The 25,156-nt window shown below is 46.6% G+C and overlaps 1 protein-coding gene across 1 annotated transcript in view; it reads left to right on the plus strand.

Moving 5' to 3' along the window:
- Positions 1-24,106, plus strand: part of LOC116982593 (cadherin-6-like) — a 35,567-nt gene extending 11,461 nt beyond the window's left edge. Inside the window, exons 2-8 of the mRNA XM_033035870.1 lie at positions 14,280-14,468; positions 16,002-16,293; positions 17,358-17,477; positions 19,046-19,213; positions 20,121-20,299; positions 21,516-21,757; positions 23,983-24,106. Of these exons, the coding sequence (XP_032891761.1) occupies positions 14,295-14,468; positions 16,002-16,293; positions 17,358-17,477; positions 19,046-19,213; positions 20,121-20,299; positions 21,516-21,757; positions 23,983-23,989 (1,182 nt within the window). The 5' untranslated portion in view covers positions 14,280-14,294 and the 3' untranslated portion in view covers positions 23,990-24,106. The remainder of the gene's footprint in view (positions 1-14,279; positions 14,469-16,001; positions 16,294-17,357; positions 17,478-19,045; positions 19,214-20,120; positions 20,300-21,515; positions 21,758-23,982) is intronic.
- The last annotated feature ends 1,050 nt before the right edge of the window (positions 24,107-25,156 follow it).

Here is a 25,156-nt window from a genome sequence, read left to right on the forward strand (position 1 = left end):
GACCAGAAACGCAACCCTCTCCACAGAGCCCTTGCGCTTCCCGTTGAGCCACCTTCAACTTCAGAGCCAAACAAAAAACACAGAGTGCTGGAGGAACTCAGCGGGCCAGGCGACTGTCTCACCCGCTGGGTTTCTCCAGCATTTTTGTCTACCGCAAAATGTCAATGATTCCGGGAATGCCGAGGCGACAGTGTGAGAGAGCTAGAGAGAGACGAGATGGGGAGCGGGAGAGGGAGGGAGAGAGCAAAACACAAAGAGACACAACGTGGGTCGGTAGGTGAATGACTAACCTGCACACCAGGAAGAAGGCCCTTCTCGCGGTCCGGGGCCCTCACTCATGATGGTGAGTTTAAAGAAATTCTCAACGTGTCATCGATCTACATTACATCTACATGTAATTGTGTTTTAAACAAGTATTAATGACGCCGCGTGAATCTTATTCAAAGGAACACGACGTCATTAATACTTGTTCAAAACACAATAACATTTACTGAGGAATGCGGATGGATGCATTGATGACCTTGTATAACAACGTGTTAAGTACTTGCTGATAAGAAGTGCTAACTGTACTAGTTAACACATCGTTTGTGTCTGATGGCCGTGCAGCTGTTGTTATACACAAAGGTCCTATAGTGGAGCTCTGCTAGAAGATCTTTGGTTATACATGTTCGTTTTTTTTAAAAAACGGATGGCGAATTAAAAAAACTTTAGTTAACAAAGAGAATTCGTATTTCCGTACGAAATACGGAACATTAGTGCGGGGCCCCCATAGGCGCGGGGCCCAATTGGGAGCAATCGGTCAAATCGGCTTAAAGCCGGCCCTGCACAGGGAGAACGTACAAACTCCATATGGGCAGCACCCGTGGTCAGGTTCGGACTGGGTCTCTGACTCTGTGACGCAGTAGCTCTACCCACTGTGCCACCGTGCCACCCTTGAATACCACTTGAAGGATTGTGTGTGTGGACTCAACAAAGATGCAGTGTTTGGTTTCCCCAGTAGTACCAGAGACAGAGGGGATTACTACACATGGCTTAAGGCTCCCAAGAGGCGGCGGAGCTTTGTGTGGCCGTACTCAAGACCGGGACGCGTGGACCGTGGCTTCAGGGGGATCCCGCGACCCAGCAGACTGCCAGCCTGGGTGGGGGAAGCTGCCGAACCTGCTCCTGCTTGTTCCCTGAAGACCAGAGACCGGGAGGATGAAGCCAGCATCGACAGATGTGACGGGTGAGGTGAGAGGCCGGTGGGAGAGGAGAGGGAATCCGTGTCTGGCCCATCGCGCCCTTGTGATCAGATGCAGGAGGCACCCCCGGGAAACAAAGGTGGACAGGCGAGGAGAGGGGCGTGGCGTCCAAACAAGGAGATGGCTGGAGACCCACAACAGTCTGGGACTTGCCTGGAACAGGCACCGCTCATAAGAACTGGAGCGTGGACTTTGAAAATGGTGCCTAAATGTGGCGCCTCTTGCTTGCGGGCACAGTAGACTATCTCTGTACACTTACTGATCGGGGATTGGGGGTAGGGCAATACTGTACTGGACTGTTTGTGAACAAAACAATTTCACTGTGTTAGCACTTTGCACATGTGACAATAAAAGCAGCATCAAACCACCATTGAACCATTGATTAGATGGATACTTGAGACTCAGCAAGGACATGGAGGGCAGAATGGCTGAATGACCTGATGTCAAAACAAGTAGGCCCTTCACTTTACAACATCTTTGGATTCCAAACCCCCCTGTCTTTTGATTCCTAAAGCCGACTAATCTGACTCTTGAACACGGCCAATGTACAAACCTGATGACCAACATTCGTAAATATCCAGGCTCCCCTGGGGAAAGGAAGTTCTCTGCCTCCCCTTCCAGCCAGCCTTTCATTCCGAGACCATGTTGAGATTACCATCTTCTTGGCAAAGTATCAAACCCAAAGAGAAAGAAATAAAGGATGCCACACCCTATCACTTCAGAGTTGTACCACCTCCCTGTACCATGAATAACATTATGTACGACAGTCCGATGAGAGCCACAGAGTCATAGTCAACCAGCACGGTGAAAGACCCTTCGACCCAACTCATCCATGCTGACCTAAATGCTCCATCTAAGTTTGTCCCATATGCTCATGTTTGGCCCATACCCCTCTAAGTGTCTTTTAAATGCTCTTATAGCATCTGCTTCAACTACTTCCTCTGGTAGCTCATCCAATATATCCACCACCCTCTGAGTGAAAAGGTAGCCCCTCAGGTTCTTATTAAATCTTGCCCCTCTCATATTGTTTGGGTAGCTTATAACCCAGTGTTGATTAATTTCAAGTAACTCCTACATTTCTCCCCCCCCCCCCCCAACCCATCCCTCACCCTAGTCATCCTACTAGTAATTAGCTCATCTTTCCCCAGCCAACAATGGGCCATGATGGACTCCTCCCTTCCTGAGGTAAACACAAAATGCTGGAGTAACTCAGCGGATAAGGCAGCATCTCTGGAGAGAAGGAATGGGCGACGTTTGGGGTGGAGACCCTTCTGTAGCAGCAGAATTTATATCGTTCAAGAGATTACTCCCTCCAGCCACTAAGTGGACTACATGATTAAGTCGAATGTCGTTATACGCATGTGTGCTTTCCGTCAGAGACCTTCAGAGCTTCTTCACAGATAAATCTTCATAACACAGTCTTTTGATTAATAGATTCTTTATTTGTGAGGAAAAACAATAAGGTATACATCCAACCTTCTTCCGACGTACACCATAAACTTCATCGAACTTCAGCATATCACTTTAAAGGTTAGAAAACTCCTTGTATCTCCGTTACACTTCGCATGGTCAAAGCGTATGCCTTCCTCATGCAAGTCCTAAAACTAAACTAAAAATGAAGCTTCTGCGCAAGAAACCTAGCTCCAAACACGCCCTAGAATACGTTATAAATCCCACCCACATAATAACGGGCAGTCTAAAATTTAAAGACACATGCCATAATTAATGACACACAAAACAAGCCAAATGGCCACTTCATACCGGCCCCTAATTGTTCCGAGTATATAACGAGGCAATTATTAATCAACATCAAAAAAAGTAGCCATGAAGGCTTAACATCTATCACAAGCAAAAAATCAGGGAATTGAATCCCGTGGCTCCCCGTCGGGGAATTGAACCCTGGTCTCCTGTGTGACAGGCCGGGATACTAACCACTATACTAACGAGGAAATAGCATGCACTACATATCAGCAATCAGAATTCTTCATCGACTCTTCCATCTTCACTTTCACCTTCTAGAAGCAAGCATAACTTGATTATTAATCTTATTAAAACACTGGTTTTAGTTTAAAGTCGTACCGTGCGCACTAAACCTTCAAAATCAGACATGATACCCAGTATATAGTCCAAAACATAACAGTCCAAATCTTTGATAGCATGAAACGTCTTCCTCCATGTCCGATCAACTCATGGATTTGTTGTAACAAAAATGTTGAAGTGTGAAAATCCTTCCAGAGAATAACAGGATTTTTAGCAATAAAGTTCACCGTTAGGTTTGATTTAATTTCCGGATCATTAGCAGAGATTTCAAATCCCAGCTCAAGCTTTGGCCATTCTCTGTCTGGCTTACAGAGAAACTCTAGTTCATTGATCCATCTCTTCTCGCTTAAGAAGCGGTTCGCCGTCAGTTCTCTAGAAACATCATCCGCAGGATTTTCTTCCGTGTTAACATATTTCAATTGTGCAACATTAGTAACTCCCAATGCTCTTTCCATTGGCAGATTGTCTCTGTCCAAATCCAACTCTCTGGTTTCTTTAGCTCTGTCACCTGTGGAATTCTTCCACAATTAGAAACATAGAAACATAGAAAATAGGTGCAGGAGTAGGCCATTCGGCCCTTCGAGCCTGCACCGCCATTCGATATGATCATGGCTGATCATCCAACTCAGTATCCCATAGAAACATAGAAAAATAGGTGCAGGAGTATGCCATTCGGCCCTTCGAGCCTGCACCGCCATTCAATATGATCATGGCTGATCATCCAACTCAGTAGCCTGTACCTGCCTTCTCTCCATAACCCCTGATCCCTTTAGCCACAAGGGCCACATCTAACTCCCTCTTAAATATAGCCAATGAACTGGCCTCAACTACCTTCTGTGGCAGAGAATTCCAGAGATTCACCACTCTCTGTGTGAAAAATGTTTTCCTCATCTCGGTCCTAAAAGATTACCCCCTTATCCTTAAACTGTGACGCCTTGTTCTGGACTTCCCCAGCATCGGGAACAATCTTCCTGCAATTGTTGCCTATCCACTTAGAAAGTGAGAATCCTCGCTTATTGCAAAGGGAAGTCAGATGTTTTACTGGTTGAATTGCTTCTTCCTCAGTGGACATGGGTTTTAAGCTATCATCCATGTAGAAATTATTCTTCAAAGAGATTCTTACTTCATGCAATTCAGTATTCTCGCCAAACTTGTGTTTCAAAGTCTGGTTGTGCTGCTCTGCCATAGACGATTATTCGGCAAATTAACACTTTCTTGTTTGAAAGGTAAGTCCAGACAATAGTGTCCGTCAATCTTTACTGAATAGTTCATAATATCCATGAATTTAACTCTTCATTCGACATCTCTTCAGATTCCTTGAAGAATTACTTTCATTGAAGTCATCACCGGCTTTTCTAATTTATCGGTAGATATTTGATTAACAGCAATGGTAGGATAGTTCTTATGATTCTTGTTTTCATTGTTCCTTTTCAAGGAGCCATAGATAACCCATCCAAGTCGGGTTTTTGTAGCATACGGTCCTTCGCCTTGGCTCCTAACAATCTGTATAGGTTCCAATGCTTTCAAAACATTTGTTCTGATAAGTAGATCAACACTAGAATTTATTTCAGATATCTTGACATCCTTCAGGTAATGCCATTGTTTCAAGTCTTCATGTCTTGGTATATTTTGACGACCAACAGGCTTGGTTCCATGTGTAAACACTACAGATATTGGTATAAAACTATCTTCATCCAGACTGGATATCTCCATACTTGTAATGTAATTACATACTCTCTTTATCTTTATTCGTGGTACACAATCGAATCTTAGTCTCTTCTCCTGTGATGTTCAGCCTTCTCGTCAGGTTTTCTGTGCAAAAGGTAGTCGAGCTTCCGTGATCCAAAAAAGCATATGTTTGCAACACTGTATTCATCTTACTATTCCTCACTTGTACTGGTAAGATAGAAAAAGTACAAGCTTCAACCCCGGCCCCAATATGAGCAGTTACTTGAGGCGAGGTGATAGCATCACTAGTAGTTGGCTTCTTCTTCTGTTCCATTTGCTCTGGTTCCTCCTATTCCATTTGCTCTGGTGGATTATTTTCAGTGTGAAGTGCTTCAGGATGATATTGCCTGCACTTATAACAAATTATAGGACTCTTACAGACTCTCACCATATGTCCTTTTTTCAAACATCCAAAACATATTTCCTTCTCTTTCAAGAAATCCATCTTTTCTTCATATTCTTTCATCTTGAATCTTCGACACTTTCTTATGGTGTGACCAACTTCATCACATAACAAACAGAATACTATTTGCTTGCTAGTAGATACATTTCCTTTCATTCCATCTGTCATTTCCACAGGTATGGTTGTGGTAGCAAAACAACTTCTCATAGGTTCTGATATTTCTTCAGGTTTGGTAAAGGTAGAACCTTTGTTAGATGCTATTGGCTTATGGTCTTCAATAGTCCCGTGGTGTGGCTCTAACATGTACCATGCTTCCTTGTCCAAGAAATCCACCAGGACTGGTAGCCTGGCTACTTGCTTCCTCTCATACATTATTCCGCCTGCTTCATCTCTCCACTTTTCTCTCAGTCTTCTGGGCAACTTGCAAATGATGACTCTAGTATTACTCGCAAGATTCATTTCCTCCATGTGGCCGAGATTTTTCATCGAGCTGCAACAACCTCTCAGAAATATTGCATAATTACTCAATGCCTTCCCATCTTCTGGCTTGATTTCTTTCCAAGCATGGGCCTTCTCCATGTATGCGTTAGCAATCCTCTGTTCATTACAATAACATTCTTTAAGTAATCTTCTCACCTTTTTATAGCCATGGCTGCCTGGCTCATTTTGACAACTTTCTACAAGTACCTGAATATCTCCGCTTGTGTACTTTACCAGAGATCGTAGGCGCTCCTTTTCACCCGTAACTTTCGTTTTTAATACTTCTTTTAATGCCCTTAAAAAAGCCTCACACCACAAAGGATCTCCATCATATGTAGGAATTTCTGCTGGTGGTTGAGTGAGAGAGGTATTTTGTCGAGCTATGGTCTGGTTGAATTCAGCTTGCCTATTCACCCAAGCCAATAATGCATCCTGATAATAGAAAAATAGAAACATAGAAAATAGGTGCAAGAGTAGGCCATTCGGCCCTTCGTGCCTGCACCGCCATTCAATATGATCATGGCTGATCATCCAACTCAGTAATCTTTGCTTGGCTCCAATGAACGATAGACCGGCCTCCCTAGCTCATACTGGCTTGCTCGACCCTGTGCACCAGACCTCAGAAAAGCGTAGTCTGCTATTGGTTGTCCCGAGCATCTACAGACGCACCATTTGTTAATCTAGCACTCATTTGCTGAGATGAAGTTTCATCCATCTTACTCTGTTCCAATGGGTTTTCAAAGCCATGAAATCCGGTGGACCTCAATTATGGAATTGATCCAACTGCTCTTTCACTTGGAGCAGTTTTTCCTCTTGGTCCAGAGCTCATCATCTGCAATGATCTAGAGCTGCATCTTGAACCCTCACATTCCACTATCTCCTTCTTTGCTTTGGCCACCGCCATCTTTGTGTCCAGGTCCAGTTCTTCCTTTCGTCGCCTCATCTCTTCTTCTTGTCGTCTCATCTCTTCTTTGTGTCGCATCTTCTCTTTTTTCATCTGCTCTTCTTCTCGCTCAATCTCATGTTTCTTCTTCAAGGCATCCGCTTCTATTGAGAGAGCGGCTAGATCAGCTTCAACTCCCAATCGAGCAGAAATCCTTGATACTGAACTGGCTGTAGAACCAGATCTATGTCCTGATCTTCATGTAGATACTTTCGAGAATATCAAAGGGTATGCCTTCCTAATGAAAGTCCCAAAACTAAACAAAAATCTAAGCTTCTGCATAAGAAACCTAGCTCCAAACACGCCCTAGAATACGTCATAAATCCCACCCACATAATAACAGGCAGTCTAAAATTTAAAGACACATGCCATAATTAATGACACACAAAACAAGCCAAATGGCCACTACACCTTCTTCAGACTGATGTCAGGGGAAGGGGTGGGACAAAGATAGAATGCAGGTGGAGAGTACGACTAGTGGGAGAACTGGGAAGAGGAAGGGGATGGCTAGAGAAAGCAAGGTGTCTTACACATTTCCTCCCTTCATCTGTTGCCGGCCAGTTCTTGATTCCCCTGCTCTGGGTAAAAGACTGTGCATCCACACTATCTACACCCCCTCGTGATTTTACACACCATTCTTTTTTAGATGAATTTACACTTACGATCACTCCTCAGCCTCCTGCACTCAAAGGAATAAAATTCTAGCCTGCCCAACTACTCCCTATAGCTCAGGCCCTCAAGTCCTGGCAACATCCTGGTATTGTTGGAAGGAGCTTGTGAATCGACCTTGAAGAGCAGAATGCTTTCGGCAGGCCTGTCTGAATTACATTGTGAAAGTTGTTCTTTCCCATCAAGGCGATCAGAACAAAAACAGCAAATACTCCAGTGGGTGGGTCTGAACTGATGGAAAGTCAGGGCCATGAGGAAAGATTTAATAGGAACCTGAGAAGTAACTTCTTTACACAAAGGGTGGCGGGTGTATGGAACAAGCTGCTGGAAGAGGTAGTTGAGATAGGTACTATTGCAACGTCTAACAAACATTTAGACAGGTACATGGATTGGATAAGGTTGGAGGGATATGGGCCAAACACAGGCAGGTGGGACGAGTGTAGATGGGGCATATTGGTTGGTGTGGGCAAGTTGGGCCGAAGGTTCTATGCTGTATGACTCTATGGGCTGTAACGCTTCATCCCTTGGGAATGATCGCTGCTTCCCCTGAAAGCGCGGATGCCACAGCATTGGCCGACCTTGGAGCAGCACAAGGCAGCAATGCACTCAATATCTATTTTTGGAAGCAGCAAAAGGCTTTTCAATGGACAAGGACCAGTTGGGCCAAAGGGCCTATTTCCACGTTGTATGACTCTGTTATTCTATTTTCGGTCAGAGACATTTCTACAATCTCACCATTCCCTGGAAATGTTTCTGATGAGGAATAGATTGAGTAAACGCACAGAGTCTCGTGCCCAGAGTAGGGGAATCGGGAACCAGAGGACATCGGTTTAAGATGAGGGGGCAAATACTTCATAGGAACCTGAGGGGTAATTTTTTCACACAAAGGAAAGTGGGTGTACGGAACGCGCTGCCAGAGGAGGTAGGTACTGTCACAACGTTAAACAAAACATAGACAGGTACATGAATAGGATAGGTTTAGAGGGATATGGGCCAAGCATGGGCAGATGAGACTAGTGTAGATGGGGCATGTTGGTTGGCTTCGACAGGTTGGGCTGAAGGGCCTGTTTCTGCGCTGTATGACTATGAGTCTATAAATTCCCTATATTTAATGCGGACACATTCACAGATGTTGCTCCTGATCTCTTCAGGCAATTGAGAAGATCTTTCAATAGAGACTAATAATGATGGTTCTGAGGGTGGAGAAGAATACTTGTTGTTCCTTGAAGTGACTTTGGCAGAGTAGACTTGTGATGGTTTCAGCTGTTCCCATTACTGCACCATTGTTTTGCCACGGTTGAGTTTATGCATTTTAAATCCTGAGCAGTTGACATTAATTTAATTGCGTACTACAACACGGAAGGAGGCCATTTGGTCCATCAGGTAAAGACTGGCTTCTGGCAGAGCAATCTCATCAGTCCCATTCCCCTTCTCCTTATCTCATAGAACATAAAGCACCACAGTACAGCACAGGAATAGGCCCTTCGGCCCACATTATTTGTGCAGAACATGATGCCAAGTTAAACTAATCCCCTCTGCTTGCACGTGATCCATATCTTTCCATTCCCTGCAGTTAAGGAGTTGTTTATTGGTGTTGTTTATTGTTTATTGTCACGTGTACTGAGGTGAAAAACTTTTGTTGCATGCTAACGAGTCAGCGGAAAGACTATACTTGATTACATTCAAGCCGTTCACAGTTTACAGATATATGATAAAGGGAATAACATTTAGTGCAAGATAAAAGTCCAATAAATTCCGATTGAAGATAGACTGGAGGTCTCCAATGAGGTAGATGAGCACAGGACTGCTTTCTAGTTGTAGGATGGTTCAATTGCCTGATAACAGCTGGGAAGAAACTGTCCCTGAATCTGGAGGTGTGCGTTCTCACACTTCTGTACCTCTTGCCTGTTAGGAGAGGGGAGAAGAGAGAGTGACCAGGGTGAGATTGGCTCTTGAATATGCTGGTGGCCTTGCCAAGGCAGCGTGAAGTGTGGACGGAGTGAATGGAAGGGAGGCTGGTTTGCGTGATGTTGTGAGCTGTGCCCACAATTCTCTGCAATTTCTTGCTGCCTCTGTTGGAGCTGCTCCCAAACCATGCTGTGATGCATCTGTAGAAAGATGAAGGAATTGATGGCTATAGGGAAGTGGGTGAGAGAAGACGACGAGGCAAAGGGCGGAGCAGCTGTGATCATATTAGGAGTGTCGGTCTGCATCATGTGTTTGTCAGTTCTATTTCTGATTCTGTTCACAGATGATTTTCAGTTTTCCATAGCATGAGGCAAAATTGGTTATTTTCATGTTGCTTTTAAAAATCTTTATTTACTGCCTTCCAAAGCACTACCAGATTAGCACAGTAGCGTGTCAATGGGCTGATGAGATTTGTCTATGTGCTGGCCGCTAGCTACGAGATAAAGACAAAGACTCCACACGGTGTGATCCAGGCCCTGTGTTCAGAGGGATTCCTGGAACTTATTAGATACAGTGATAAGGGTCAGTTAGCTTAGCTCCCATTCGGAAATGGAAAATACTGCTGACACACAGCTGTGGAGGAACAAATGGCAATCGTAAAAATAACATAAGTAAAATGAGGTTGATAGGGTAATGGGACATCTGCTTAACTGCCAATGGGGTTGGATTGAACTGTGTTCATTGTTCTCTGTCCATCAGAGGAGCTTACTTCAACTATTCCTTTTCTTCAGAGATGCTGTCTGACCCGCTGGGTTTCTCCAGCTTTTTGTGTCTATCTTGTACTTACTTTACAGCTGTTGTCAGAGCAATCTGGTAAGGGTGTCTGGGATTACCGGGAGAAAGCAGGAGAATGGGGTTGAGAGGCCAAGATAGATCAGCAATTATTAAATCGCAGAGTGAACTTGATGGGCCGAATGGCCTAATTCTGCTCTTGGAACTTATGAATTTATGAACTTATGATAACTGAAGAAATGTTAAGAAAGGGGGGAGAGAGAAAATGGGGAATTATAGACCAGTCAGCCTTACATTGGTAGTGGGGAAGTTGCTGGAGTCGATTAATTAAGATGTTGTAGCAGTGCATTTGAAAAGCAGTGACAGGAACGGTCAAAGCCAGCATGGATTTATGAAGGGGATATCATACTTAACTAATCTTATGGACATTTTTGAGGATGTAACAAGTAGAATGGATAAGGGAGAGCCAGTGGATGAGGTGTATCTAGACTTTCAAAAGCCTTTGACAAGGTACCACACAAGAGATTAGTGTGCAAAATTAGAGCACATGGTATTGGGGGTAGGGTGTTGACATGGATAGAGAACTGGTTGGCAGACAGGAAGCAAAGCGTAGGAATTAAAGGGGTCCTTTTCAAAATGGCAGGCAATGACTAGTGGGGTGCTGCAAGGCTCGGTGCTGGGACCCCAGTTGTTTACAATATATATTAACGATTTAGACGAGGGAATTAAATGTAACATCTCTAAAGAGGCTGTCCCACTTGGTGCGACCTAATCCGCAAGTTCTGCCGAGTTTGCCCTTGACTCTTACTCGCAGCATGGTCGACACAAGGTCGTAGGAGGTCTTTGTAACTCTCCTTCACGCTCGAGAGTAGTCCCCGTGTACTCGAGGCCTCAGCTAGGTCGCGGCGTATTTTTCAACATGTTGAAAAATGCCCGCGAGTAAAAAAAGGTCGCCATGGAAAAAATCGATACTTTTTTTACTTGTAGGTTTAGTCGTAGTAGGTCGAGGTAGGTCGTAGTAGGTCGGCATGTAAGTCGTAGGTAATAGAGGGTAGTCGAAGGTAATCGAACTAAAAGAGGAGAATTAGGCCATTCGACCCATTGAGTTTGCTCCACCATTTGATCATGACTGATCTATTTTTCCCTCTCTTTCTGATTCTCATTCCTTCTCCCCGTATCCTTTGACACCCTTACTAATCAGGAACTTATCAAATCTCTGCTTTAAAAATACCCAATGATTTGACCTCCACAGCCATCTCTGGCAATGAATTCCACAGATTCACCACTTTCTGACGAGAAATTCCTTCTCATCCCCATTCTTTACCACCTCGGACTTTAGTATTCAATGCTGTTGTTTCACCTACGCCCATGTAGGAGTAGGGACCTGCCTCCCCTCTATAAACCAGGCATTGAGTTCAACACTGTAAGCAACCCTATGGTCACACCGATATCGCTGCGGAAAATAACAGGATGTCTGCACAATGCACAAACAATCCCAGTGGGAAGAATGCCAGACAACCTCCACAACAGAGATTTCCCCAGCTTAATGGCAGGAAGGGTGTGCTAAACAACCAGAGCTTATTTAAAGCAAGGTTTGGATCTTGTTTATACGTTGACCCAAGTTAGCTCGAATGCAAGAGACAATCAGCATTGTTTCAACTTCTCTCGTTAAAGAGACCCTCTCTCAAAGCTGTGGCTTGTGCCCTGTGACAAGGAATTCAGCTTTGGTTATCTGAGCAATCACACCGATAACACTCACAAAGAATGAGGCAGGGTTGATGCTCTATGTGTGTGGAACATAAAGTGCTGGAGTAACTCAGCGGGTCAGACAGCATCTCTGGAGGACATGGATAGGTGACGTCTCTGGTCGGGACCCTTCTTCAGGCTTTGAAGAAGTTCTCCTTCTTTTCCTACTGTTTCCACAATGCTTTGTTTGTCTGCTCACGAAAAGATATGAAACAGGAGCAGGAAGAGGCCATTTGGCCTCTTAAGCTTGTCCTGACAATCAATATTTAGTTTAGTTTAGTTTATTGTCACATGTACCAAGGTACAGTAAAAAGCTCTTGTTGCATGCTCTCCAGTCAGTAGAAAGATTAGACATGATACAATCGAGTCATCGACAGTGTACAGATACAGGATGAAGGGAATACCATGAATTATGCTAGTGCAAGATAAAATCCATCAGTTCGATCAAAGATAGTCCAATGGTAGCTCAGGACTGCTCTCTAGTTGTGGGAGGATGCCAGATAACAGCTGGGAAGAAACTGTCCCTGAATCTAGAGATGTGCGTTTTCACACTTCTGTACCTCTTGTCCGATGGGAGAGGGGAGAAGAGTCCAGGGTGAGTTTGATCGTTGATAATGCTGGTGGCCTTGCCAAGGCAGCGTGAAGTGTAAATGGAGTCAATGGAAGGGAGGTTGGTTTGCGTGATGGTCTGGGCTGGGTCCACAACTCCCTGCAATTTCTTGCAGTCTTGGATGGAGCTGTTTCAAACCATGATGCGATGCATTCCGATAATATGCTTTCTACGGTGCCTCTGCAGAAGTTGGTGAGAGTTGTTGGGGATGTGCTGACCTTCCTATCCTGGACCTTATCCATCAAGAAGAACCTTCAGCACCCGTGGTCAGAATCAAACCCGGGTTTCTGGAGCTGTAAGACAGCAAATCTGCCTCCTCGCCACTCTGCCACCCCTGATCTTCAGACATCTTTGTCAGACTGAAGAAACGTCGCCTAGCCACGTCCTCCATAAATGCTGCCTATTGCCCCTGTCCCACTTAGGAAACCTGAACGGAAACTTCTGGAGACCTTGCGCCCCACCCAAGGTTTCCGTGAGGTTCTCGGAGGTTCCCGGAGGTTCCGGTCACAAGACCTCCCTGTTGGAATAAATCTGGGTGAGAAAAAGGTCTTACCTTCCACTACCCGCAACCTCTGGTAAACACCTTCAACTGGCATCGCAACCGGCTTTGACTAAAAAATTACCGATTTTTAAAACGGCAACCTATTTTTAGTCGAGGCCGGTTTTGAATTTTTTGAAATTATCTCCGGAACATCGAAGAAGCTCGACTACGTGGAAACCACTTTCGACCATTAGGGAGAGTGACAAAAACCTCCGGGAACCTCACGGAAACCTTGGGTAGGGCGCAAGGTCTCCAGAGGTTTCGGTTCAGGTTTCCTAAGTGGGACAGCGGCATAACCCTTTGAGTTATTCTAGCATTTTGTGCTCTACACTACTGTAAAATGTGTCTATTTAAAATCAAGGAAACCTCTGCCTTAATAATGTGAGTTATAGTCATGCAGCACAGAAACAGGCCCTTTGGTCCAACTCATCCATGCCGACCAAGGTGCCCCATCTACACGTCCCATTTGCCTGCATTCACTCCATTACCCTCTGAACCTTTCCTATCCATGTACCTATCCAAATATCCTTTAAATATTGTTGTAGTACCTTCCACAACTACCTCCTCTGGCAGGTAGTTCCATATACCCACCACCCCCTGAGCGAAATAGCTGGCCCCTTAAATCAGTCCTATTAAATCATATTATCAGGATGCATCGCATCAAGGTTTGAAACAGCTCCATCCAAGACTGCTTAAAGTGAGAGGGAAGAGTTTTAAGAGGGATCTTAGGGGCAACTTTTTGACTCAGAGAGTAGTCCATACCTGGAACGAGCTGCCAGAGGAAGCCATAGAAGCGGATACAATTACAGCTTTCAAAAGATATTTAGACAGATATATAGATAGGAAGATTTCAGAGGGACAAATGCAGGCAAATGGGACTAGCTAACTTGGTCGCCATGGATAACGGATAAAGCGCTAAAGTGAACACTTACAGTCTTTTTCTCAGGATAGAGGATTCTAAAACTAGAGGGCACAGGCGATAAAGTGAGAAAGTGAACACTCACGGTCTTTTTCCAAGGATAGAAGATTCTAAAACTAGAGGGTACAGGCTTAAGGTGAGTGGGGAGAGTTGACGAGGTATTAAAGGGCCCGTTTCCCTACTGTGCAGCGCCATGACTCGATGCCACTGTGGGTGAGCTGAGGGTTTGTGGTCACCTCTTGCTTGTGTTGTGTTGCAGGTCCCTAGGATTACCATGTCCAGACCCACGCTCTCACTGCGGCTGCTGGTGGCAGCAGTTACCTTCGTGGTTTGTGCGACACAGCAGGTCAACAGCATGGGAGGCAATAGCAGCCTACCCCAGTCGAACTGGATCTGGAACCAACTGCACTGCTGGGAGGGCGTCTCGGAGTCCAGCCAAATTGGAAAGGTGAGGCACTCTCTCCCCACTCCCCCATTCAGCCTGGAGGCAGGTACTATAGTGGCACTTCAGCGGCTTTTAGATAAGCTCATGGATGTGCAGAAAATGGATCGCGTGCAGGCAGAGGAGATTAGTTGAACTTGGAATATAGTGTTAAAATGTTATATCCTTACAGTCATAGAGAGAATGCAGATACGTTAGACTTTAGACTATGGAGATACAGTGTGGAAACAGGCCCTTCGGCCCACCAATTCCACGTCGACTGTACACTAAGACTATCCTACACACTACGGACGATCTATAATTTTACCAAAGCCAATTAACCTACAAACCTATTTCTCTCTATATCTCTCGTTTCCCTTTCCCCTGACTCAGTCTGACGAACGGTCTCGAACCAAAACGTCAACTATTTATTTTAGTTTAGTTTAGTTTAAAGATACAGCGTGGAAACAGGCCTTCGACCCACGAGTCCGCACCAACCAGTGATCCCCGCACATTTACATTTATACCAAGCCAATTAACCTACAAACCTGTACGGCTTTGGAGTGTGGGAGGAAACCGAAGATCTTGGAGAAAACCCACGCGGTCAAGGGAGAAGGTACAAACTCCGTACAGACGACACCCATAATTAGGATCGAACCTGGGTCTCTGGTGCTGTGAAGCAGCAGCTCTACCGCCACTGTGTTTCTCCTCTTTATGAAAGTAAATGGTGCAAGGTTCTCAATGAGGTAGGCTGGGAGATCAGTACTACACCCTTAGCTCACAAGAGAAACCTTCAGTAGTCAGATAACAGCAGGGATGAAGCTGTTCCTGAATATGATGGTCAACCTTTTATATCTTCTACCCGATGTGAGAAGGGAGAAATGGGAATGACCAGGGTATAAGCAGTCCTCATGTATAGTATGATTTGGGTGGATAGCACACAAACAAGGTTTTTCACTGTATCTCGGTCACAGTAATAAACCAGTACCAATATCAGTGATCATCTCTTAAATAAATACCAACACGTCCTAGAGAACCCAGGATAGACCCAATATATCAAAGTAAAATACAAAAAAGATTAAATCCAACAAATGGAAGGAAAGATCGGTTCATAAAATACTTCAATTCCTCAGGCGGGGAACTCGATGCAAAAAACAAAATATACGGAGATTACTAATGCCCTTGTCTATGTACCCCAATAATCCACTGAAATCAGGCAACTGAACCATCCTCATGCCAACGAGAGAGCAGTCCCAACCTCCCATCTACCTCATTGGAGACCCATGGACTATCTTTAATTGGACTTTACTGGGGTTTATCTTGTACTAAACATTATTCCCTTCATCCTGACTCTGTTCACTGTGGATGGCTTGATTGTCATCATGTATAGTCTTTCCAGTGACTGGTCAGCACGCAACAAGAACGTTTTTCATTGTACGTCCGCACACGTGACACTAATAAAGTAAACTAAACTGAAAGCTGACCTCATGAATGCACAGATCTGCAGACAGTGAATCAGAAGGCGACAAAGATTGAATGTATATGAATTTTATTTTCCAGATCAAATCGGTTTGGCACATAGAAGGGAAGACCATGTATAAGGTCCAAGGGGAGGGAGCTGGAACCATCTTCAAGGTCAACCCCGAGACTGGCGACATTGGTGTCTTCAGAGAGTTGGATCGGGAGAAGAAAGATCAGTACAGATTACAGGGGAGTGTGATCGACAAGAAGACTTTGAAGCAAATTGGCACCAGCACCAACTTTACCATTCGAATACTGGACCTCAATGACAATGCACCCATATTCACCAAGGATCCATTCAATGGAACCGTTGCTGAGATGTCCAGCAAAGGTAAGGACTCGGAAATATTCATCAATGTGGATAAGAATGCCTTAGATAGGTGAAGGGCTAGGGTTATTATTGTCACGTTTCACAGATCAGATGCGCCGTACACAAATACATTCGGCAAACCTAAGTGCAATAGATAGTGAAAGGGAAGATACAGAGTGCGGAATATAGTTCTCAGCATTGTAGCACATCAGTTCCATAGACAGAGTCCAATGTCCACAATGGGGTAGAGGTGAATCAGACAGTACCCCAGCTTATGGAATGTGGTGGTACACACTTTCAAGCTTCTATACCCTCTGCCGGATGTAAGCAGAGAGAAGAAGGAAGGACCGGGGTGGGACAAGTCTTTGGTTATGTTGGATGCTTTCCCGAGGCAGCGTGAAGTGTTGATGGCGTCGATGATGGGGAGTCTGGGTTGTGTGATGGACTGGGCTACATCCACAACTCTGCAAATTCCTTGCGGCCTTTAGTCAAAGCTGTTCACAAACGAATGTGTGGTGAAAGATGGTTTCATCACACATGGTTGATGAAAATGTAGGCTGTCGGGACATGCTTTCTGTGGTGTATCTGTAGAGTTCTTGGAGGCAAGCCAAATTTCCTCAGTCTTCTCAGGGCAGCATGGTGGCACATAAATAGAGTTGCTGCCCTACAGTGCCAGAGACCCGGGTTCCATCTTGACTACGGGTGCTGACTGCATGGAGTGTGTAAGTACTCTCTGTGACTGTGTGGTTTGCTCCAAGTGCTGCAGTTTCCTCCCACACTCCAAAGACGTACACGTTTGTACGTTAATTGGCTTTGGTAAAATTGTAAATTGTCCCAAGTGTAAGGGGTGATCGTTTTAGTGTACAGGGTGATCGCTGGTCGGCGCAGTCTCTGTAGGCCGAAGGGCCTGTTTCCGTGCTGTATCTCTAAACTAAACTAAACTAAAGTAGAGGCGTTGGCATGCCGTCGTAGCTGGTAGATGTCTACCGAGTAGAATGCAGGAGACGAGATGGATGGCATAAATTGGACGTTTCAGAGCAAGGTCTCATTTTGACTCATGAGTTTGTTTTCTTCCCCCACCCTAGGCACATCTGTCCTGACCATCAGCGCCCATGACCCAGATGACCCAACTGTGAACAAACATGCAAACGTAACGTACAAGATTCTGAGCGAGCAGGATAATTTCTACATTGGTTCAATGTCCGGTGAGTAGCAGATATGATCTAAAGCAACCCTCTCAATGATTCAATGATCCAATCAATGAAACTTTGTCGTCAACTGCACCTAGGTACAGTGAAATTCTTTGGTTTTACGTACAATACACAATGTATGCAAAGCGTAGCCACGTTCCTGGCACTGACAAAGCTACAAGTACTCAGTGTTCCAATGGCCCTCTGTTCTTGCTGTTCCCCGCCTCATTGTTCTAGGTGCTGGGTCTCTCTTTGTGCTTGAACTCCCCGCCTGCTGAGTCCCTCTTTGTTCTTAGTGTCTCCCCCTCTCACCCCTTCCGGCAGATCCCTCGTTATTCTTTGCATCACAACCATCACTCCGCAGCTGGTACTCATGTCGTCTGCCTCTCCCCCATACGGATTGCCAGCGAGCCGTCCCTCTCCGATCTTTCAGTCTTCGTGCCCCGTGATGGCACCTTCCGCAGCCGACCTTGAAGACTCGAAGGTTTAGACCGCTCGGTTCCCCCACCGGTCCTTTGTCCAGCATCCGCCGCTGTCGCCGACTCTCTCTTCCTTCCGGTTCTCGGCCTTTGGGGTCGAGGGGGAGACGAGCCTTGGACCGGCTCCCCCAGTTCCGTGGCCGGCTGCCCGTCGGGGTTTGGTAACTGCCCGCGCCGCCCCATGTCCATCGACACCGGCGGTTCAGAGGATGTGAATGAAACCCATCTTTCAGAAGTACACGGTGGTCTCCAAACTATTCAGCAGCTTATGAAGACGCCATGTCTGATTCGGTGCCGATAGCGGGGCAGTGTTTTAAACAGCACAGCCAATGGCAATTTTACCTCCAAATTTCTACTTTACACTATCAGTCTCAAACCTTCTTCACTATCTTCAAGAGAGAGTCAAGCATTTTATCGGGATGCATCACAGCATGGTTGGGGAACAGCTCTGTCCAAGAAGGCAAGAAATTGCACACGGGGGCGTAAGCGGCCCAGACCATCACACAAACCTTTCATTTTCTCCATTTACACTTCATGCTGCCTCGGCAAGGCCACCAGCATAATCGAGAACCAGTTACACCCCAGTCACTCCAGAACTGTGAAAACGCACACCTCCAGATTCAGGGACAGTTTCTTCCCAGTTGTAATCAGGCAACCGAACCATCCTCTCAGCAACTGGTCCTGACCTCCCATCCACCTCCAATGTGGTGTATCTGTAGAGTTCTTGGAGACAAGCCAAATTTCCTCGGTCTTCTCAGGGCAGCATGGTGGTACATAGATATCAAACTATCAATCTATCTTTGATACCTTCAAACTATCTTCAATCAATCTTTTCTGAACTTTACCTTGCACTTAACATTGTTCCCTTCATCTTGTATCTGTACACTGTGGACAGCTCCATTGTAATCACGTATAGTCTTTCCGTTGACTGGATAGCACGCAACAAAAAAATGTTTTCACATTTACTCGGTATACGTGACAATAAACTGAACTAAACAAAACTAAACTAGAGTGTATAATTCTTCATATGCACCGGCAATGGAACAATAAAATCCATGCAAACGAATGCTGTTAATTACAATCACTCTTATTTTTCTAACCTAGGAACCATATATGTAAAGGACACAAACCTGGACAGAGAACGGAAGAAGGACTATCAGCTGATAGTACAGGCCAAGGACATGGGGCTTGACCAAGGAGGAATGAGCTCTTCGGCAACTGTGCACATCTCTCTGACCGACATCAATGACAATGCCCCCTTCTTCCGGCACAGTAAGGACTATTTCATGTCATTGGAGCAGAATTAGGCCATTCAGAATAATGAAAGCCCTGGATAGAGTGGATGTGGACCTCAGAATAAAAGGACTTACCTTTCGAATGGAGATGAAGAGGAATTTCTTTAGACAGAGGGTGGTGAATCTGTGGAATGAGGGTGGTGAATGTGGAGTGGAGGCCAAATCATTGGATATTTTTAAAGTGGAAATTGACAGGTTATGATTGGTATGGGTGTCAAGGGTTATGGGGAGAAGACAGGAGAATGGGATTGAGAGGGAAAAATAGATCAGCCATGATTGAATGGTGGAGCAGACTTGATGGGCTGAATGGCCCAATTCTGCCCCTATGTCTTAGTGTTTCATGATAAATCCAGGCATCATTGCTGTGGACAGAACCGTCCTCTCACCAACTAGAGAGCAGTCCTGACCTACCAACTACCTCATTGGAGACCCCCGGACTATCTTTAATCAAACTTTACTGGGCTTTATCTTGCACTTAACATTATTCCCTTTATCTTGTATCCGTACACTGTGCATGGCTCAATTGTAATCATGTGTAGACTTTCTATTGACTAGGTAGTAATCAACAAGGAAGATTTTCACCTGACCTTGATAGACTGAATGGTAGATCAGCCTTGATTGAATGATGGAATAGACTTGATGTGCCCAATGGCCCAATTATGTTCCTATGCCTTAGTGTTTCATGATAAATGCCGGAATCATTGCTGTGGATTAACAGCTCACTGTCACTGACTAGTTGTGGAAGTACCATAATAATCCAAGGTACACCATGCCTCTTGTCCCATAACTGATTGACTATCACTAAGCAAGTGCAGGGCTGATGTAGATGTTAGTGTTTGCTCAGGGTCCAGGCCGGGTTAACGTGAGTGTTGTCCCGTGTGCAGGGCAGTACAATTACACTGCATCGGAGGCGACCCCTATCGGAGATGCTCTCGGCCGGGTGAAAGCAGAGGACCTGGACGAAGGCACGAACGCAAGGATATTGTACACAGTCATTCCCGACGACATCTTCCAGATCACCACAGACCCACGCACACAGGAGGGGGTGATAACTTTAAAAAAGGTGAACCGCCGTTCATTTGATCCAACCTTCCCTGCGCCTGTAATGGGAGTGTGTGATGGGACAGTGTCAAGGAAGCTTCACTCTGTATCTAACGCACGCTGTACCTGCCCTTATTTATACAAAATGCTTGTATTTTTAAAACAAACATAATCAAAACTGTCTATATTGGCAGTTTACAAAATAAAAAGTCATCAGTTGTAGAGTGTGCAGGAGCAGCTTCCACGTCACGGGCATCTCGGAAAGGCGGCTCATGTTGCGTGGGGCCGGCTTTCGGGAAGGGACCCAGGCCGTGGGTGATCCTATGAGCAATTCAGAAGGAGCGAGTGTAAGCTCAGTCGGAATTGTTCCATGCACATGCCTCTCCTCAATACCCACCGTGACCGGTCACTCTCGCAACAACAACACCCCCCTCACCCTGAGGAGCAGCGCCCTGGCTGAAGGGAACCAAATTCCTAGCTTTAAGTAGAACACGATAAAAGGCAGGCAACTCCCGCCTAGCGCGTCGACTGATGCCCACTGCCGGGAGCCGTGTGCCCTCCTGGAGGCAGCTCCCCTGGGGCCAGCGTGTGCCATCTAGGAGGGCACTCAGAATACATGAACCTCCACAGGGTCCTGAGACGGAGAGCCACCACCTGGGTACAGACACAGACCAGCGACTGGCCACCCTCATTCAAGGAGAGACTCGGAAGTTTCTCTGCATTGGGAGTGTGTGGCAGGACTATGTAGACGGAGCTTCACCACCATTCTTAGTCAAACCTCTGGGTAATTCCTTCTCCAACCAAGTTCTTATTGTGACCGCGTGGGTTTCCTCCAGGTTTAGTTTGGTTTAGAGGTACAGCAAGGAAACAGGCCCTTCAGCCCACCGAGTCCGTGCCGACCAGCGACTCTAGCACACACTACACACTCGGGACAATTTACAATTTTTACTGATTAACCTACAAACCTGCACGTCTTTGGGGTGTGGGAGGAATCCGGGGCATCCGTAGAAAACCCACATGGTCACGGGGAGAAGGCACACACTCCATACAGACAGCGCCCATAGTCAGAATCGGACCCGGGTTCTCTGCCGCTGTAAGGCAGCAGCTCTACCGCTGTGCCACAGTGACGCCCCGGCATTCCGGTTTCCCCCCACATCGCAAAGACGTGCAGGTTTGCTGGTTCGTCTCCCTCCTGGTTAAACTGCCCCCCGGTCACTGCCCGCCTTCCATCCCGACAGCCGCTGGATTTTGAGACGCAGCGGAGGCACCGCGTGCGGGTGGAAGCCGAGAACCCCACCCTGGTGAAGGGCAAGCAGTACAAGACGAGCACCACCCTGCTCATAGACGTGCTGGACATCGACGAGCCTCCTGTCTTCAGCCGGTCCCGCTACATCCTCCGAGTGGCCGAGAACGAGCCCAATGCTACGGCCGTGGGGAGCGTGTCAGCAGCAGACCCCGATCACGCAAAGCAGCCGGGCAGGTAAGGGACCAGCAGAGGCTCGTATTGAAATCAGCAAACCACTGCATCCCCCGGCTGCAACTCTAGGTGGTGTTGTGTAGCAAGGAACTGCAGATGCTGGTTTACAACGAAGATAGACACGAAATGCTGGAGTAACTCAACGGGACAGGCAGCATCTCTGGATAGCAGGAATAGGTGAAGAAGGATCTAGACCCGAAACGTCACCCATTCCTTCTATCCAGAGATGCTGTCTGTCCCGCTGAGTTACTCCAACATGTTGTGCCTATAGTAGGTGGAGTTGGTCCATGTCTAAGGGACAACACTGGATCTACAACCAACCAGTGCCCTCTCCCTCTCACACTCCCCATCTCTCTCTTCCTTGCTCGTCCGTTTGTCTATCCTCCCTCTCTCCTCCCGCTATCTTTCCCCCTCTCTCCTCCCCTTCTCCGTCCTCTCTCCCCCTTCTCCCCTTCCTCTCTCCTCCCCATCTCTCCTCCCCCTTTCTTCTCCCCCTCTCTCTTCACCCTCTCCTCCGCTCTCTCATCCCAACCTCCCCTCTCCTCCCTTGTCATCCCACTCTCCCTCTCCCCGCCTTTTCTCCTCCTCTTTCCCCTGCTCTTTTCTCTCCTTCTTCCCTTTCCTCCCACTCACCATCAGGTAAGAGCTACAATGTAAGAGACCTGCATATGTTCACACTGAGATAAGCAAACCCCACTGCAGGTGCTGGAGAGCTTCAGTGGGAGCAGACGTCAAGAGTCCATAGTGTTTCATTGTCATTGTCATTTCATTGTTACTCAGCGCTTGTAGTGTGTGACAGGACAGGGTGGAGGCAGCTTCACCACAATTCTAAGTCAAACATTTGGATAATTCCCACAGGACATCCCAAAGCACTTCACAACACTTGTGTTACGAGTTTTCCAATAAGAGTCCCATCCCGTTAACAAAACATGTTGCTTTATCCCCTCTCACGTGTTTGTATAGTTTTTCCTTTAAGCCCATCCCTGGATGTTCCCCACACCCTTCTCTGGGCTGCATAGTGGCATCGGAGGCCCGGGTTCAATCTTGATTACGGGCGCTGTCTGTACAGAGTTTGCACGTTGGACAGGCAGTATCTGTAGAGAGAGAGAGACAAACACTAAATTCACATTTCGGGTTGTAATGTAATAACAAGGAAGTGCACCAACAATGGACTCAAAATGCTGGAATAACTCAATGGGTCGGGCAGCATCCCTGGAGAACATGGATAGGTGATGTTTAGGGTCAGACAGTCTGAAAAAGGATCTCGACCCGAGAGGGCACTATTACTTTCCCCCAGGGATGGCGCCTGACCCACTGAGTTACCCCAGCACTTTGCGACTATCTTATGCTTCAGGTCAATGACATTTTATCGATACAGGAGGATGGTTGAGATTTTAAGTGCAGATAGATGTGCAGGAGCAAAAGGGGAAATGAGAGGGAAGACCGGGGAGAAAGGTATCATCAGAAGAAAGGTCATCGATCCGAACGTTGACTCTGTCTCTCCACAAACACACGGAGTTGTTGCAACATTTTCTGATATTACTATCGGTTTATTACTGTCACGTGTACCGAGATACAACAAAAGACTTTGTTTGCATGCTATCCAGTCAAAACATGAGTACAATCAAGCCACACACAAGTACAACAGGCAGTGCATAGAGAAAAATACCAGAGTGCAGATAATAGTGTTACAGAGAAAAAGTGCAAGGCCCACTATGAGGTAGTTTGGAAGATTGGAACTCTAATCTAGCTTATGGTAGGACTGTTCAGTAGCCTGATAACAGTGGGGAAGACCTTTTAGACTTTTAGACAGCATGGAAACAAGCCTTTCAGTCCACCGAGTCCGTGCTGACCAGCATTCACCCCGCATAGTAGTTCTATCCTACACACTCTGAATAAATTTACAATTTACAGAAGCCAATTAACCTACAAACCCGTATGTGTTTGGTGTGGGGGACCAGAGTACCTGGAAAAACCCACGCGGTCATACGGAGAACATACAAACTCCACACAGACAGCACCCGAGGTCAGGATCGAACCCGGGTCTCTGGTGCTGGAAGGCAGCAACTGTACTGCTGCACCACTGTGCCGCCCATTACTGTGTTTACCTATTCCTGAAACTTCAAGTTTTTGTATCTTCATACTTTAGGATGCTCAAAAGATTATTTATTCATCGAGTATTTTATGTTCTGGTGCGGGCAGTTCTAACAGCTGTTGTTTATTCCCAGCTATTAATTGGTGAATGGCATGGACTTATTCAGAATCGGGGGCAATGGAATGATTTACACCAGAAAGCCACTGGATCGAGAAGCAGTGGCTTGGCACAATATCACCGTGGCTGCCAGTGAAGTTGGCAAGCTAGGCGGCGCGACTCTCGTCAGCAGCGACCTCTGCAGTCCGTCTGCGTTTTTATTATTTTATGTCTATGTTTTTATGTAGTTTTTGTTATTTTTTGTTGGGGTATGTGTGTGGGGGGGGTGGGGGTGGTGTTGGGGGGGGGTAACTTTTAAATCTCTCCCTGCACGGGAGACCCGACCTTTTCTTTGTCGGGTCTCCGTTGTCGTTGGGGCTGCAACGAGGAGCGGCCTCCAACAGGAAGACCGGGGGCTGTGGTGCCGACTACTCACCTCACCGTCGCGGAGCAGGCCGAGTCCAGAGCGGGTAGAGCTGTGGTGGACGCTGCTGCGACCCGACCTCCGGAGATTCGGTGGCTGCAACTGCGGGTTTGGCGGACAGTGACACCGGCAGCCCGCGGGTCCCTGGAGGGAGACCGCTTTTCGGGGCTTCCGCAACGGCGACTTCTCCCGCCCGAGTTGCGGGGTTGAAGAGCTCCTGGAGCGGGGCCTTACAGCACCGCCCCGCGCGGCTTGGAATGGCCGCGGGATTGCGAGCGCGCGCCGGGGGCTCTAACATCTAGAACCCGGTGTGCGACCTTGCATCACCCGGCGTGGCTTTAATGGCCACGGGACAATTCGCCATCGCCAGCCGGGGGCTTTGACTTTGACTCTGACATCGGGGGGGGGGGGGGGGGGAGTGCAGTGGAGAGAAAAGTTTTTTTGGCCTTCCATCACAGCAATGTGATGGATGTTTATGTAAAATATGTTGTGTCTTGGGTCTATTTGTTTGTAATGTATGGCTGCAGAAACGGCATTTCGTTTGACCTCAAGGGGTCCAAATGACAATAAATTGAATTGAATTGAAAAAAAAAGCAGTAAGTGTCCACCCTTTACCTTGATCTTCCCATCATTGCTGTTGTTACCTCCTCTCCTGACTATTGTAATCGACACCTCACCTCAATGACATCGCAGCCTGTAACTCTGTGTCTCCACCACTGCGCCCCCCACCACTGCGCCCCCCACCACTGCGCCCCCCACCACTGTGTTCCCCCACCACTGTGTACCC

This window comes from Amblyraja radiata, chromosome 17 (genome assembly GCF_010909765.2).
Source record: "Amblyraja radiata isolate CabotCenter1 chromosome 17, sAmbRad1.1.pri, whole genome shotgun sequence".
In the NCBI taxonomy this organism is placed as follows: domain Eukaryota; kingdom Metazoa; phylum Chordata; class Chondrichthyes; order Rajiformes; family Rajidae; genus Amblyraja; species Amblyraja radiata.